Raw genomic sequence first — 18,368 nt, 5'->3', positions numbered from 1 at the left:
TTAAGAGCATGTTTTAAGATATTTGAGCATATTGGTAGGAACTATGTGATTTAAAATCTTGGTATGTTTTGGTTTGGTTTCTGTGAGGATCAATTATTATGTGACAAGAACAGCAGCAATGGTGATCACTTTTTTGAATAGACCATGTTCCTAATGATATTCTTTTTATATATTTTTCTGTAAAATTTCCATTTTTGTCCTGAACTGAAGTAGAAAAATGTCCAATTAACATTCAACTAATTTCTGTTTTTCTCCATCTAGAATCTGAAGAAGCTCCATCTGTAAATCTTTCCAGTGTAGAGGGGAACGTTGATTCAGAAGTAGAGAAAGACTCTGTAGCCAACGAAAACAAACAAACGGTCCCTAGTAAGGCACCACTTCAATCTGCTCATGATGAGTATGAGTTTAAAGATGATGATGAAGATGAAATGAAAAAAATGAGTGATGACAGACATATTCTTAGAAAAGACGTAAGGAAAGAGGATGAGCCTGAAGTTGAAAAGAACAGCTTATTTGTGAAACAGGAAAAGGTTGTCATTTCAAAATCACTTAAAAACAAGAAACAGAAACCATCTAGAGTTTTGTATTCAAGTTCTGAAAGTTCAGATGAAGAAATACTTCAGGACAAGAAGATAGTCTCTCCTTGCTCTATTTCAGAGACATCAAATTCTGATGTAAGAGTGAAGAAGGAATATATTGTTACAAATGAACACAAACAAAAAGGCAAAGTTAAAAGGAAAGTAAAAAATCAGAGTAAAAATAAAGAGAATCAAGAACTAAAGCAAGAAAAAGAAAATGCTAGAGTAACAAATATAGCTGCTTCTGTTTTAGATTCTTTAGATAAAACTAGAGAGGAAGAAACTTTTAAGAAGTCTTTCAGCCCAAAAGAAGATTCTTCTTTACACCTATTTCACATTACTGCCGGCAAATCTCCTAAGCATCCCTGTGGATTAAGTGAAAAGCAAGCAACAGCATTAAAGCAAGAAAACACCAAAACTTGCTTATCACCAGGAGGCTCTGAAATAACATTGCAATCCGAATTAGTTCGGTATGATCACAACACTGATTCTGACTATCTGGTAGAAAGTTCTAGTGGCAAATCTTGCAAGCATAAAGAAAAAAGCAAGCATCATCAGAAAGATTTTCAGTTAGAATTTGGTGAAAAATCTAGTCCTAAAATTAAAGATGAAGATAATAGCCCAACGTTTGAGAACTCAGAGTATACCCTGAGAAAGATTGACAAGGAAGGTAAAGCATTTAAAAAGCATAAATTAAAGCACAAAGAAAGAGAAAAGGACAAGCACAAGAAGGAGCAGGATGGGGAAAAGGAAAAACATAAACACAAAGATAAAGAAGTCCAAAGAAGTATTGAGTTTGACAGAGAATTTTGGAAAGAGAACTTTTTCAAAAGTGATGAAACTGATGATATGTTGTTAAATATAGAACATGAATCTCTTTCTTCAGACAGAAAATCAAAGTTGGAAAAAGCTGTGTCAAAAGAAGACAAGGTAGTTAAGGAGAGACAGTTCCACAAGGAGAGAAATGCTAGAGAAGAAAGAGAGAAAGAGAAGAGCAAAAAGGAAAATGAGAGGTTTCTTAAGGATGAAAAAATAAAAGATACAAAAGAAGAAAAGGAAATTACGCTTGCAGATAAAGAAATGGAATTGTTCTGCCTTAGTGTTAAAGATGAGGTGATCAGCATGCACTTAATAGAAAAGGAAACAGATAGTGAAAAGCAAGAAAAGAATTTAAAAGAAAATAAAGAAAGGACTGAAAAGCGAACCTCAGCCAAAGAAAAAGATGCTGACAAGATGGAAAGAAAAAATGCAGAAAAAGAGAAAAAAGTAAAACATGAATACAAGACAGAGAAAGCAGAAGTAAATGAAACTGTAGAGAAAGGAAAGGAAAAGCCCAATTTCCAGCAAGCAGAAAGATGCCATAAGGAAAACGATAAAATTAAAAGCACAGCTACTCTTAAAAAAACTGATGACAAAGAAAAAAATAAAGAAAAGGCTGATAAGAAGCACGACAAAGAAAAAGTTGATAAAGAAAAACATTTGGCTGACAGCAAAGAAAAACACTGCATTGAAAGAAAAGTGAAACAGTCTGAAAAAGAATCTGAATATACTAAGTCAGAAAAAAATAGAAGTAAAGACAAAGAAAAGGAATCTGAAAAAAAAGACAAATCCAAAGACAAAGAGAGCTCAGCAGTGGCAAACTCAAAACACATGCAAGAAGAAAGAAGATGTAGTATTACAGAAGGTAACAAAACAACGCATGACAAATTGTCGTCTTTGAAAGAAAAACCAAAAGACGATTTATTGAAAACTCCAGACGGTAGAGAGAAGGATAAAAAAGATAAAGACATAGACAGATACAAAGAGAGAGACAAACATAAAGATAAACTGCATCAAAGTGGTTTACATAAGCTAAAACTTGAACATGAGAAACTTAAGCCTAAACCATCTCCTGCACCAAAGGATGCTCGGCCTAAAGAGAAAAGATTAGTCAATGATGATTTAATGCAGACTAGTTTTGAAAGAATGCTTAGCCTTAAAGATCTGGAAATAGAGCAGTGGCATAGAAAACACAAAGAAAAAATAAAACAGAAAGAGAAGGAGCGCTTAAGAAACCGCACTTGTTTAGAACTCAACAAGATGAAAGAAAAACCCAAACAGTCATTAGCTGAAGTGAAAAGCAAAGAACTGATTCGTTCGAAAAGCTCAGAGCTGCCAGATGTTTGCACGAAGGAAAAACAGCAGAAAGACGCTACAAGTAGTAGGTCCCAGTCAGTAGATACAAGAAATGTAAATGTCATAAGGCCTTTGTTGGTTTTAGATAATTTAAATAAATCCCCCAAATCAGAAAGTGAGAAGATGGGCCTGAGCTCCAAATCGGTGTCCATGGTTTCAGTTGCGAGCTCTGAGGATTCTTGCCATACCACAGTAACTACGCCAAGGCCTGTAATTGAATATGATTCAGATGTCATGCTAGAAGGTTCTGAATCCCAAACGCCTTTTTCACAATCGCCATTTTTGGCAAGTGCCAAATCACCAGCCCTTCTTGAAAGAGAGGCCGATGGCATTACCGAGTTGCCAGATCGGATTAAGCCGCCTTTCGCAAACAGGCTTCCACCAGCATACATTAGATCGGCATCTGTTGAAGACGTCAAACTGGTTTTAAATGAGTGTAGACCTGTCGTAGAGGTTCGAAGATGCAGCATGCCCGCTGCTGTGCCTGAACACAACAGACAGCCTCGAATATCAGAAGAAAATAACCAGAACCCTCAACTGTCGATTCAGACATACGCGAGCACTTCTCCTAAACCAGAACTACCATGTAGCGTGCCCGAGAGAGACTTTCAGTGCAGTATGTCTGGTTTGCAGTCATCCCCAGCTGGAACTGGTAGCAACAAGCAGGTAACAGTGGGTACGACTACCATTAAAAATGTTGTTCAGATGAGCCCTTCAGAAGAACGCAATACGCATTTAGAGCCATGTAGTCAAAGTGGTGTGACTCAGCCAGCCAAACCGTGGGATGTGCCTTTTGACAGACTTAATTCATTAAACAGTGAGTATAACAGCTCAGGTTACGGTGTATCAGAGCAAGATACTAATAATGTTATAGCAGTGCACAGTTCTGAAAACAGGACTTTAAAAGAACAAAAAGTATCTGAATTTTTGCCTCAGCATGCTGAAAGCAAGGGAAATTCCGGTTCTCAAGAATCTGCATCATTTTTTCCTTCACAGTCGCCTTGTTCTTTACCTATTCAGCCACTCCCAGATATGTCTAAACACATTTCTTTACCAGGCAATAGCAGTCAAGATTCATTATTTGTACAACAACAAAGTGTAGTTCAAGCTGCATCTTCTGCTTTGAGTACAGATGCTAGTAGTACCAGAGAGATGGAAAACAGTTTCTTCCCCTCAAACAGTAAGAAGCCTGATGCACCTATTGCTGTATATTCTGAGAGCTCTGTGAAAGCTACTTCACAGAGCTGTGAAAGGGTGAATGATTTACCTGTGGTATTGTTAGAAAAAGATAGTCCTGAATGTGATGGCAGTTCACAGTTAAATGTAAATTTGTATGCATTCAATAAAGTTGTTTGCAAGAATGCTCAGATTGAAGCAGATGGTAACACAGCAGATATTGCAGACATTAGAAATGAAAAAGGACAGCAAGAAAATTTGGTTTCAGTACATGTTGTTAATAATAAAGCTGACACTGATCTCTGTGAACTAAGTTCAGGAATGTCAGGAATTGGGAACGAATCAGCTAATAAAAAACCCTGTGCTGAAGACAGAGACGATGTGTTGACAGATGATCCACCACAGTACCCTTTATCCAACTTGGAAAATAGTTCACAACAGATTATACAGGAAGAGGTGCATAAATACAGCCAAATAGTTAAACTAGAGGAAGAAATTGCTGAGGATCAGAAGGTGGAACAGCAAGAAGTACCTCAAAGAATCACGAGAAACAGAGCAAATTTGCTTGCAAACCAGGGCAAGCAGAATCCTGTCAGCTGCATGCAGACATTAGAAAAGGAGACTGACTCATCAGCATCTCTGAAAGGAAGGATTAGATTAACTGAAGATGAAGATGCTCAGGTACATCATCCACGTAAAAGAAAGGTGTCTCGTGTGCCTCAGCCTGTGCAAGTGAACCCTTCTTTACTGCAAGCTAAAGAGAAAACCCAGCAGTCGCTGGCAGCTATTGTTGATTCTTTGAAACTCGAAGAGATTCAGCCATACAGTTCCGAGAGAGCAAATCCGTATTTTGAGTACTTGCACATAAGGAAGAAGATAGAAGAGAAGCGTAAATTACTGTGCAGTGTTATTCCTCAGGCACCTCAATATTATGATGAATATGTGACCTTCAATGGATCGTATCTACTGGATGGCAATCCCTTGAGCAAGATATGCATTCCAACTGTAAGTAACGTGGTCTTTAATTATGCAGTACAAGGAAAGGCATGTTTTGGTTTTATTTTTGTAACTTGCATGTATTTCCTAACTCGCTTCTGAATACTTGTGCTGCAAATAAGGTTGAAATATGTCAAATTAACATTGACTAGTAATGTCGTATTTAAAAGCCCCATTTGGTGGAAATACAAACAGTAGAGTCAAAGTCATTACAATACAAACCATCATGCATGAAATCTGTGAGAGGCAAACAAATATATTTCAAAGTGTTTATTCCTGTAGAAGCTACCATTTCAAAAGTAAGCTGTAAGGTCAGTTGTTTAGAGCTTCTCCAAATTTCTGCTGGAAATAATCTGGTTAAAAATTATTCAGTTCTAAGCTCTCCGTGGCTCTGGCATGGGCATATTCCTTATGACAGCAGAGAAGACGCTTATAATTTGGGACTCCTGTGTGCAAGGCAGCACAGAATTGCCTGCACAGAAGTGCAGTTAATATCTCTGTTTGCTGGGGAGGTGCCCCTCAACGTATCTGACAATAACCTGGAACTGCTGGGCTCTACTTTGAAGTCAGCATAATCCTGGTAGCGTTCGACTCAAACTTCCTTTCCTTGCTCCTCAGCAGACCTGATACTGCATGTAGGTGGGGGAAGAGGAAGGACCCAGCACATTGTGCATTGAGGGTTTTTTGCTAGCCGCCTTCGAGTATTGTTACTCCTGGGAGTAGAAGGAAGTTTTCTAGTTTTCCATCTGTTATCTGATGCTCTTTAACTGACTGTGACTACACTTAAACTTGTCTAGTTCTGAGGTAAAGCATACTAGCTTAAACCCATTTGAATGGTTTAAGCTGACAGACACACTTAAGAGCTGAAATAGGCTGAGACCGTGTGTTTGATTTCCCAGAATAGTTGTTTGGCTGACGTACAGTAGCTTGATAATGTCAGAATTCAGTAGGATTTGGTTGTATGCCCATTACTGTGTCAAGTTAAGGAGAAATCTGAGTTTAGGAGCAATGAGGAGACTATCCTAATCCTCTAATGGCAAAAATGCCTGAGCTTCTTTGTAGATCTGAAAGCTCGTGTGCACAGTCTAAGCATCCAGTCTTCAGTCTCTATTTCTGAATAGCATAGTGTTACTATGTTGGTTCGGTGAAGATAACTTGCTCCTACTTGAGATGCTGTAGAGCTTTCTCCAATTGAGTTGAAGATTATTTCTGATCAAGCAATGAACACAAATTTCATACATAAAAGTACATTTTAAAGCTTGTGCTTCATTCCAGAGGTAGTCATAATCTCCATGTAAGTTGTCTCCTCTAATTTTGTCCACTGTGCCCTCCATCTTCCTGAGAGAGGATGTATGTACATACTCTAACCTTGAGTTCTGTCTCATCTGATGGTGACCAGAGTTCTTTGAAATTAGGAAGCTCATTATAATCTGAGGGAGTATGTGGGACCATTTTACTTGGTCTGTAACAAACTAGAATGTATTATGAGTTTTGTTACAACGTACCAGACCGTCCTTGGCCTAGAAAACTTTCTAAGTAGCTGTTGCAGCCACAGGAGTATATCTTTATCACCAGAGGCAAAGATTTATTTTTTATAGCATGTACTTGACTAGCAGCTGCTGTTTCCAAGCTACAACTGAGTGTTCTGGCACCAAACTTCAGTGCTTAATTTGGGATAATTGGAAAGTGAAGAAATGCAGCTTACATTTTTCCATGATCCATCTTCTACCTGGGCAACGGAGCTCATTTCCCTGTCATAAATGGCACTAGAAGAAAGGGAGGGTGATGACTTGGTATTTAGAACAACCTCGTTCTTCCCTTCCTGTCTCTTGATGTGTCTAATAGGGATTCTGTAGTTCATGAGGATAAATTTAAGTGGTTGTGTAGCCCAATTTCTCGGGTAAGTTATGTCCAGTAAATATCAGAGGTGAACACATGCTCCCCATTCTCATGGCTTTTAATTAATTTTAAAAGGTTTTTTCTTTTTAACAGGTTGACAAAAATGTGATTTGTATACTTGAAGGATTGCAGTTAGTGATTTTTATCTGGTTTAGATTTCTGGGCTGTTTCTTCCCTTCAGGCATTAAGAATGGGTGAAGCTTTTTACTTCCTATTGTTAGGAACATAAGGAAAAAATGCTGAAGATATTTTAAGCATTTTCATTTTGTTTCATCATCTAAATGCTTCTTTTGTTTAATTACTGTCACTTGTAGAAATAGACATTTTGGATTAAAACGTCTTTTTACTTGGCCCCAGAACTGGACCCCACACCCCAGTGTGGCCTAATGCAGCCCAGGACACCCCTGGCCTTCTTAGCAGCAAGCTCACACTCAACTTGGTGTCTACCAGGACTCCCAGGTCCTTTTTGGTCAGGCTGCTTCCCAGCTGGGTGCCCCAGCACGTGCTGGTGCCTGGGGTTGTTCCTCCCCAGGTGCAGACTTGGCTCTTCCCCTTCTTGATCCTCATGAGGTTTCTGCCAGCCCATTTCTCCAGCCTGTCCAGGTCCCTCTGGATGGCAGCACAACCCTCTGGTGTATCAGCCACTCCTCCCAGTCTGGAGTCATCTGCACGTGTTATTATGCATTATTATATGCATAATGTAACGTGCAACAGTAAAATGACCCTTCTGTTGGGATTGTTTCTATATTTTTCCTTAGGTGATTCTCTGTTAACCTCATTCCTGCTTCATACATAGACTACAGGAAGGCAGATATTTGTTCTTAAAGCATTCCTGTATTTTAGGTATCACTGTGTGAATGTCTGCATGAAGACAACATATTTAGCTCTGAGACTCGGAGCAGTTTGTGTAACGCACTGTTCTCTGCGTTGGAATTTTAATGACACAGTGCTGTGTATCTTGATGAACTTCAAACATCCTGTAGGTGGGAAGCACGAGATGGTGTGTTCAAGTTTGATTTCCACTACCTTGTTTATATACTGCAATTTATGACCCATATCACCTAAGGCTGTAATGATAGTCACATGTGAATTGTGGCTTCCCTCTTAGCAGTGCAAATGTGAAGTATAAGAGAGGTGATATCGGGTTAGTTCAAAACAGAAGGAAACAAATCTGAATCTTCTAAGACTTAATTTAAATTGTACTTAGCTATGTTGCCCTACGTCGGTGTGTTTACTGGGGTTTAGTCACCTTTATCTCTACTGCCTCCTGAGAAGAGGTGCCAAGGTTATTCATTTCCAGCTTTCCCTGGCTATCTAGCAGATACGTTTCTAATAAAAGGGATTCTGTCCAGTCTCCCTGGCATTGCTGTAGAAACTTAAGTGGTAAAGCTAATTTTAGTGATGTTACCAGAAGCTTGCTTCCTAAATAAATGAGATGGAACAGCAACAGAGCAGGCCAGTTGGCAAGGAGAGATAGAGATGGAGAGGGCTGTATGCAAATAATCTTGGAAATTTTGTGTTTGTGTTAATCTGCTAGCTGAAGTGCTGCTCTTTCTTGCAGCAGCCACAAATGAGAACTGAAGGTTTACAGAATTAATCCTGTGGCAGTCGTTAAGAAGGACGCAAAGCATGCAAGAAACTTTTGTAATTTATTGTAATGTGTTGCAGGTATGTCTCGATCCCTAGCTGCTACCAAACAAAACCCTTCAGGTGTCTGCCTGCTAGTGCTGTGGAGCAAAGAGGTGAAGGGCTGGATGCTGCCCAGATTCCTTTGGTAGCTGCTCAGCCTAGGATTAGAGAGCGTGTGAGAAGGCAGGGGTCGTCTGTCCACCGGTGGTCTGTGTGGAGCCTGGGCCCCTTAAGAAACTGGTCTGATAATTTACTTGGGTTATACAAGAAACTGAGGTCACTTTTTCCTTGTGGCATCCTGTTTCATGCTCTCTTCTTGCAGTGCCAACATATGTGGTCATCTTTTCCCTGCACACTTCTTGTTGTCTTCTTACTGGCGGCCTCTCTGAGCAGAGGATCAGTGAGACTCCTCTGGCTGTCCTCAGGTTCCCTTGAAACCTTTTACTTCAGTTTCCTTTGAGGCCAGAAAGTTCATTTCCTCTGTCCAAATCCGGCGTCAGTTCACAATCTGGGATTTCCAGTAGGTGGTGTCAGACTACTGGAATTCAGATTGCAGAATCTGGGGATCTGAGGCTTTCTTCCAGTCTTTCCAAAAAGAGAGGGGGAGAAATTATTTGGAGGGATTACAGGAAACAAATTCAGTCCTGTACTGAGCTTTATGTTTTAGAAGACAAGGTAAGGCTTACTGGAATCAAGTGTTTAAAAATTTATCCAGAGGCTGTAGTAATCTCTGGGATCATAAATATCTCTTGTTGCTTTTCATACTGCTCGTAGTGTTTGCACAGAGTTGCTGAGAGTTTGCAGGGAGTGTTTGGGGTTCAACCTTCATTGGAAGGCCACAATTATTGCAATTCAGAAGCCCTCAGCCTGGTGGTACGGTTCTTCTAGCATGGTTGGATCTCTAGAATGTACATTTATGTCCTACAAGGAAATGAAATTTCAATTTTGAAACAGAGTCAAGGCATGGTTAATCAACATCCTGAGTTGCAAAAGGAATCTGTCAGCAAGAGCTAAACTTCAGTGCCTTTTGATTTACGGTTTTAGGGTGCCACCTGCTGCTTGAAATGACTTTATTGTGCCATGGGTCTTAGTGAGATTGGCTACTGAAAACTTGCTAGCTACTAGGTGGCATGAAACTTCCATTTTCTTTTTTAAATACTGGTTAGAAAATACAGATGTGGCCAATCAGTAATCTAATAAAACAGTTCTGGGATCTGAAAAACACTTTTATTAAAAGCTGTTGTGCAATAGCAGCTTCACAGAGGTGAGAGTTTTCTTTGATATTTAAATAAAGTGCATACAAGTTCACTGTCTAAATAATCCAGTCCTTTCCAGTTATTTTCTACCGTGTTGCAAAATTACATGGTATGTGAATTTAAAAGAAAAACATTTGTTAGTACAATTTTAAATTGTTCAGCTGATACGGATGCTTGTCAACTCTGACATTTTTGTTTCTGGATAAATTAGCTGCATCAAATCAACATTTATTGACGGATTGTTTATTTTGCTTGTGCTGTATGCTTTTCTATTAACAAAGGCACTGAGCTTTCTGAGAGATCTTTGCAAGATATGGTATAGTTAGGAGCATCTTGTCTTATTTTACTGAAAAAATAAGGCAGCAATGTTATAGCATGCCATAAATACAAAGTTTCCAGGCAAATCTAGACTGCAAAATACCTCATGCTGAACTCAAACATAATGAAATCCACTATAACTAAGACAGATGAGTGCCATAGGTGTGGTTTTTTGTGTGTGTGCATGTGTTTTGTTTTGTTCTTGTGTTTGTTTGTTGTTTTTTTTTTAACACTGATGACTTGCATAATAAAATAGCACGTGCCATAAACTCAGTGTTTTGAGAGCTGGAGAGTTTTCATTAAGAGAGAAGTGAAGTGTGTGTCGTTCAGAGGTTTGAAACATGGAGTTGCATCTAATTTTATACTACATAATGATGTGAAGAATACACCACAGTTAGTTAACCAATGTGTTCTTTAATTCCAAAAACCTTGGTTAACTTCCAGCTGGAAGAAGAATTGTCCTGAAATAATCTTCCAAACAATAAATCACTTTGTTACTGGAGAGTATAGAAGCAAGATTGACACTCATAATACAACGTGTAAAGTAACTAGTAACATCCATGTTTTCATGATGCATTTCTTATTTTTTGACAGTTGAGGGATCTGTATTGTATTTGTATCTGTATTTGTATCTGTATTTTTTTCAGAATGAATAATGGTACTTTAAAAAGTCTTTAAAATTGAAAGAAAGTTGTATGTTGCATATCTTCTAATGTACAAGTCTTTTAAAGAAAGGTTACATGCTTCCAATGGTAGGTTAAAAGCATTCAGTGGTTTGAAATGCCATTTCAGGCAGGTTCATTAACTTCATAGTAAAGAAACCTTAAAACCTTTTATTGCAAATGGATTGATGTCATATAATTAATGGCATGTACAAAATTCATTTTCCCTTTAAAAAAAATAACCTTGTGCTTTTTTAGTAAATGCTCAAGTTGCTCAAGGCAATGTTGAACATACATTAAATATATATTCACTCTACTATTTATGAAACTTTTTCCATAGATTACACCACCTCCCTCGCTATCGGACCCTCTTAAGGAACTGTTTAAACAACAGGAGGTTGTAAGGATGAAGCTACGCTTACAGCACAGTATTGAAAGGGTAAGAATAAAGCAGTTGGTTTTTTTATTTCCCAACCTCAGGGTTTTTCTTTTCAATAGATACACGGTTTTGCTCAATTTAACAGTGTTTTAGAACTAAACTGCCTTCTAACCAAATCTGTGAATTGGAGCAACTTGTAAATATATAAATAAGTAAAACTAGTTCAGTGTTATATGATAGTTTGGACAACTGTTACCAGAATACTCAAGTCAGTAAGACAGCAGCTTTTTCCTCTTTACTGCTCTAAGATGTGTCTCAGATTTTTCCCTAGGGGCAGCAGGTAGGGGGAAGAAGTAGAGTAGCCTCCAGTTGTGAAGGCTAATAATCGTTGTAGACTTCAGAACTTAGTTAAAAGAATTTAAACAACAGTAAATTCTGTATTGGTAGAAGACACATAGTTAGAATCACAGAATCACAGAATGGTTTGGGTCGGAAGGGACCTTAAAGATCACCCATTTCCAACCCCGCAGCCATGGGCAGGGACACCTCCCACCAGACCAGGTTGCCCAAAGCCCCATCCAGCCTGGCCTTGAGCACCTCCAGGGATGGGGCACCCACAGCTTCACTGCGCAGCCTGTGCCAGTGCCTCACCGCCCTCTGGGTGATGAACTTCTTCCAAATACATAATCTAAAGTTGCCCTCTTTTAGTTTAAAGCCTTTCCCCCTTGGCCTTTCACTGCACTCCCTGACAGAGCCTCCCCAGCTCTTCTATAGGCCTGAGAGGTACTGGAAGGCCTATAGAAGGCCTCTAGGTATTCATAGACCTATGAGGTCTCCCTGGAGCCATCTCTTCTCCAGGCCAAACAACCCTAACTCCCTTAGCTTCTCTTCGTAGGAGAGGTGCTCCAGTCCCCTGGAGGTGGAGCAATTCTCCTAAGTTCTGACTAAAACACCGTTTGCAATATTCTGCTTCCATTAACTGTCTAAAATTATTTTAGAACACCATGTGTAGGCTTCGCTGAATTTGAACACAGAAATTAAGACAATATCCCTAGTTTAAGAATATTCTTTGTGTTGTCCAGGCAGCCTAGGCTTAGGTGTCTGGTCACACTGCTTGTGGACACAGGCAGGGCCCCTTTTTCATGCGGACTGCGTGTTAAGGGTTTCCACACAGTTTACACAAGCAGCTAGCTCATTAAAACACAATGTAGGGTTTTTTGATTATGTTAATTTTAATGTGGATTACCAAACCAGTCGAGGGAGGAGGTTCTACTTGAATTTGGTATTACAGTGTAAAGCTAGGTAAAAATTAACAAGCACAAAGAATGTAAATATGGTTCAAGTTCTGTATTCACTTCTGAAAGAAAATACTTGTGACCAAATGAAGGAAAGGTGCTGTTTTATGGGCTTATTTTTTTTTTCATCCACTGTGTTTTATTTTGATAAAAAATTAGAGCCATTATGTTGCAGAGCAGTAAATTCCTTTATTATGTCTTAAATACGAAATAATTTATTTTGCTCAAATAAACTGCTCTTCAGATAGAATCCACTTTTATACAACTGTATGTCAAGATAGGCTGAGGCACATTCTTTCCTGAACTGAGACAAGAAACTTTGTCTAGCTATGAACTTAGGGAGTTCTGCATGTTATTTTATTAATTAAAAACAACAAAATAAAAAATCTGCAAAGGATATTGCTTGGCCTTGGTACCTGACCTGACTTTGTGTAAAATTCTTCGTACAGTTGAGATTTGCAAACCTATATCCCAGTCCTGTGCCTCAGCCTTTCATCCTTCACCTTCATCAACTACAGCTTGCTTCATCAGCACTGAGTGGAAAATACGGGCATAGCATTCACCCAGCAGTGGGGGAGGAGGGAATGTTTCCAGTTCTGAGATGCAGGGAACATTCTTTGCATCAATAAACTGGAATTTTGGAGTTGATTGGATAAACAGCTACCCCTTTCCCTGTCAGTCCACCTCTCACACCTCTCAGAATCGTAAGCCTTAAAAGAGAGATGTTTAAATGCATAGATGTTTTTATGAATCAAACTGAAATAATTTATATCAAATGCATCACCGTTTATATCCTTTTTATCCATGTATTTATATCCTTTTGCATTTTTCAATTAGGAAAAGCTTATTGTTTCTAATGAGCAAGAAGTTCTACGCGTTCATTATCGAGCAGCAAGAACTCTAGCTAATCAAACACTACCATTCAGTGCCTGCACTGTTCTGCTGGATGCCGAGGTGTATAATGTGCCTCTGGATGCTCAGGTAAAGAGATACGTTTCAGATTTTCAAACAAGAAACCTTTCTAGTCTGACTCAAATTGAGCGTTCGGAGAGAATTCTGTTCCCATACTGAAGTTGTCATTGATTTCCTTGGGATCAAGACTTTGCATGTTGTAGGTTATTTTGATCAGGCCTCATATTGCACACCAAGTCAGGCGTGCGATAACAAGAGGGCGCAGGTATGTACACTGGTTTTCTTGGTTTTCTGTTTTGTACTGTGTCTGTTTTTCTTTCACCTCCACAAATGATGTGAGAGATAAAATAGGAACATGACTGCTGTTTGTTTGTTGTTCTATTTTATGAAGTCAAATTTAAATTGCAAATAGAACCTGTTTTGGAAGCTCACAAATACATCTTAAGCAAAACAAAAAAATGTCAGAAAATAAGACTGCTGCATCCCAGTTCTCTGGACTAGTGACAAAAGCAATGTGTGAGACTGGCTTGAAAGATTTGGAAATAGTCTGTGGAGACACTCGTGTAAGGTTTTCTTCTTCTCTGTAAGGCAGGCGTTAGAACTGTTCTATATGAAAAAAGAAAAAGAAAAAAAAAAAAAAAGACCAGCAGTGAAATGGAGAACTCTACAAGATAAAAGTAGGGTTTTTTCAAAATCATCTCAAGCTCTATATTACATGCTCCATGTTGTTTACACGTTCAGTGTTAGTATTTAGTTTCTGGTTAAACGATAAGGTGAGCACTATGCTTTTAATCTGCATATCTTGTGTGGGCTACCACTCAGAAGTTTACCACAGCCATGTTTCGTAGGGAATATGATTTCATGGTGTCAGTATTCTGTGAATGGTTCTACTAACAGCAGTGGAAACTGCATTCAGTACCTGTTTCGGTGACTGAGAAGCATGTAATGCAAGGAAGAAATTGGCTTTTATAGAGGTAATAAAAGTTTTGAGGTACTGAATGGTGGGCATTTTTAAATGAAACACCTACGCTTCTGACATGTGGAATTTTACTTGAGACCTGGAACCCCTTACACATTTATTACAGGTTTCAACGTTTCCTCAATCTGTGTCATTACATTTTTTCCATCTTTAAAAAACGAGCTGCGGACAAGAAGGTGATTCAGCAGAAAATACCACTTTTATGGAAGCTGTATTTTTCTCCCATTTTAAGCCTTATACCGACAAATTTTTAAGTCATCATCTTCTGAAGAGAATTTTCTCTTTTCCTAACAGTCAAAATACAGTCATTGTTAGTTCTGAACTTCAGAATCATTTTTTTGCCCTAATTCAGAGGCTATTACTATTAGTGCTTAGAACTTGAGATGCGTTTGTATTCTACATATCTGCATTTTTTATTATTAACATTTTTCAATTGATTTTAAATGCGATTCAAATATAGGATCATTATATAAGACAAAAGGATCTTTATAGGGGGAGAAGTTTTTTTCACCATGCTGCTGCTGTTTTGACTATCCTCATACAGTAATGGTAGTAATAGTAGTAAAATGCCTCTCCTTACCTCTGTGCTAATTTTTCTTAGAAAATGAAAATACCACACATAATGTTCACCAAAGTATTAAATATATTTTTAATTATCAGTGAAGACAATGTGTGAAGCTGCCAGCTTGAAATCGATGTGTTAATTTAAATCTTCACTGGAAGAATATAAACAGATCAGAAATCATTCCCTTGTAATTCATTCTGATGCTTTCCTGCTATCCATCTAGCAGCTCTTGTTCTACGATGAAGAAACATTTCTAACTCAACTTTTATTTGAGCAAATAGTTGGGAAAGATCTGCGAGCAGAGATCTGGTTTATTTTGTAGGAACATGACTGTCTGGGAGCTGTGTCTGTGGGATTTCTTGATGTTTCAGGGCTTGCCTTTGCAGCTTCTAATCTCATGCAGACCTTGAGAACTGTACTCATATGCACCAAACCAAAGATGGGGGAGGAAAAAGGCGCAAGTTTGAGGAGATCAGACTGTTAGCTGGGTACAGCTCACCTGAACAGTGTGGGACCACAAGACCAGTGTTGCTGAGGGCTCTTTCTGTTCCAGTCAGTTTTCCCTTGAGGAACATCTGAAATCTCAGGCAGCTGTTTTCTGGAGATCTCAGCGTCTGCATTTTTCCCCCTGTTCTTGCCCATTACTGCAGTCTATGTACTCTTGCAAAAGAGGTGGCTTTCTTTTCTAAAAATGTAACAGGAGCTTGTGCTGTTTAGTGATGCTTATTTAAATGTTAAATTGACATAGTCTGGCTTTAGGACTAGCTATGCAATATCTAGTTTCTTACAATGGATGAATGTGATATTCCAGATTCTTATGAAATAGTTTTTTTTTAAAGTATTGAAAGCTTTCATTGGGCAGGACAAATAAGACATTTTTTAAATCCCCTTTTGCAGATTTTTGTGGTAACTTTTTGTTTTAAATTGCTTTTGAATACTTGTGCAGCCAGTGAAGTCAGATTGCTCAAGTTTTCCTTGATTAATGTTTTGTTTTTCCCCTAGGGGACATTCATTTAATTTGTTACTGAATTTTCAAAGGAACGAGAAAAGAGATAGCAATTTTTGTGGAAGATATGCCTTGTACTGATTAAGACTTTAAGGCATAAATCTTGAAGCCTCCTACTCTAATTTTAAAAATAGAGGAAAGCTTTAGCTGGGAGGAATCTGGGAATAACCTTTTTTAGTGAGTAGCTGGCTGACAGTGAGAGTGGTGGTCAACATATTTGCTCACATGTACATACAAACCTTGATTCACTGACTTGGAGTTTATTTTTCCATCTGAAGCACTGATTATGAAGCTCCCACAAAGTATGCTTCTATGTTTTTAAAGCATGTCTAAGATGAATTATCAAATAACTTACCCTTTGTTTTTGTTTGTTTTTGGCAGGCTGATGACAGCAAAACATCAGTGAGGGATCGATTCAACGCGAGACAGTTTATGTCGTGGTTACAGGACGTTGACGATAAGTTTGACAAATTGAAGGTATACATCTTCATCTCTCCATATCTTTAGGGGAAAAAGTGCCTCTAATGTCACTACAAACTACAAAGATGAGATGAATAACTACATTAAGAAACCATAGATTTGTATATGTATTTGTATATATTCGCAAAATTTTAAGTTATTGTAAATATGTTAAGGGCAACATGAATGAAGGTCTAGTAATATTTAAAAAAAAAATGTTGCCATATAATTTAATGGAATAATCTGTAACATCTTAAATATGTAGTGGGGCAGTTACTACCATCAAAGATGCTCCTAGATCTTTTTTCTGTTCTTAATATTTTTGTTGCAATGTGGTGTGTGGGTTGTTTTTTTTTTCAAATATTTAAATTTCTTCTTTCTAATTTCAAAATAGACGTGCCTTTTGATGAGGCAGCAGCATGAAGCAGCAGCTTTAAACGCAGTACAAAGACTGGAGTGGCAGCTTAAACTGCAAGAACTTGATCCTGCTACTTACAAATCTATCAGCATTTATGAAATTCAAGAGTTTTATGTTCCTCTTGTTGATGTTAATGACGACTTTGAATTGACACCAATATGACAACTCGTATCTTCTGGCCCTTCCCATGGAAAACTAGAGACTGAGGTGCAGTGATACACAAGGTTTTGTTTGTTTGTTTAAGACGGGGCACTTAATTCTGTGGAATACTGCCTTTCTTAATAATTCAGGTATTCCTTCAGAAAAATGTTGTGTGGGGTCTTGTTCGCAATACAGAAGACGGATGCTAATTTTGAAGTTAGTTTCCTAGTAAATACCATTATCTGTATTTTAAAAATGCTTACAGCTTTAGAGCTTATTGCTGAAAAAGATGACGAAACATGGTGAGTTAACAGCGCTGGAAGCTGTTAATAACAAAAACAGCCACCAAAAAAAAAAAAAAAAAACTAAAATCTGCTATAAAGCTTTGTATAATGAAATTTCAGTAACAGTTGAACTCCCACAGAAAAATGATGAAAAAGCCTGTGGAAGACAATATATGACTTGGAGGAAAATAGTCTATTAATCTTATTATATTTTGTAAATTACTGTACAGTTTTCTTTTTTGGGGAAAAAAAAAAGATGTAATATTGTCTTCATTTTTAAATAATTTATTTTATACATATTGTGTAAATGTAAATAGTCTTGTAATTAATGTTCAAACCTGTATAATATAGATATTTTAACTGTAAAACTGTTTTTGTCTAATGTTTTATTGGACCAAAGTTGTTGTTTTTATTAAGTGTAGTGTGTTCCTGGTTGGCAGTTCTTTTTAATATGGCATGTGTTTGAGTTGAGCTGATTGTTTCATCACCATAACTGTAAAAGAATTGAAACTGAACTGTATTGCATGCTTCACAGAACCCGTAACTCCTTTACTTCAGTAACTGATACCTAAACAACTGTAGCATTTACAAAAAACATATTTCATATTAGTCTGCTGTTGTAATGCCATACCTATGACTTACTATGCTGAAAATATTTTTGTGTAAAACAAAAACAACAAAAACACGACAAAAAAAAAATTCTCTTATATGGTGGTCTCGTAATAGAGCCTATTTTTTCCAACAAAATGCCTTTGAATGAAAATTCTTAAATTGTATATTGTCTATTTTAATAATCTATGGAAGGATATGTAAATATGTGTAAATACAATGTTTAATAAATTTTATTGGTCATGTTACTAGTTGGAATTTCTTCTTAATTTGTAACATTTGATTATTATGAAATGTCATCATTCCTGTTATAGGATGTATGTAGGGAGGCTCAACCAAAACCAAAATTTTATGCTTTTTTTTTTTTTAATCCTTAGAACTGTGAGTAGTTAGTTAATTATTTACTATGAGAAGGTTATAGATATTCATGAAAAAGATTTGTTACAGTCTAGTCCATAAATTATTCAAGAATGCTTGGGATCTGGTGTCTGTGAAATTCATTTTGAAAGAAATGGGGCTTTTGCAAGAGAGGCGGTTACCTGGAAAAGAGATTATAGTACTTGGTTTGAACTGTTTTTTAAATACCAGGTGAAAGAACACTCACTCCTTATGTCTGTGTGAATGCCCAGGTA

General features: G+C 37.7%; 1 protein-coding gene across 5 annotated transcripts in view; it reads left to right on the top strand.

Annotated features, from left to right (window-relative positions):
* Positions 1-17,984, top strand: part of ANKRD12 (ankyrin repeat domain 12) — a 63,985-nt gene extending 46,001 nt beyond the window's left edge. For all 5 annotated transcript variants that reach the window (XM_038175428.2, XM_038175429.2, XM_038175430.2 and 2 more), the window contains 5 exons: positions 262-4,934; positions 11,030-11,128; positions 13,201-13,344; positions 16,207-16,302; positions 16,679-17,984. In XM_038175428.2, the coding sequence (XP_038031356.2) occupies positions 262-4,934; positions 11,030-11,128; positions 13,201-13,344; positions 16,207-16,302; positions 16,679-16,864 (5,198 nt within the window). In that variant the 3' untranslated portion in view covers positions 16,865-17,984. The remainder of the gene's footprint in view (positions 1-261; positions 4,935-11,029; positions 11,129-13,200; positions 13,345-16,206; positions 16,303-16,678) is intronic.
* Positions 17,985-18,368: the final 384 nt, after the last annotated feature.

This window comes from Anas platyrhynchos, chromosome 2, assembly GCF_047663525.1.
Source record: "Anas platyrhynchos isolate ZD024472 breed Pekin duck chromosome 2, IASCAAS_PekinDuck_T2T, whole genome shotgun sequence".
Lineage (NCBI taxonomy): Eukaryota > Metazoa > Chordata > Aves > Anseriformes > Anatidae > Anas > Anas platyrhynchos.
Note: the sequence above shows the minus strand (reverse complement) of the source record. Positions and strands in the feature narration are given on the sequence as shown.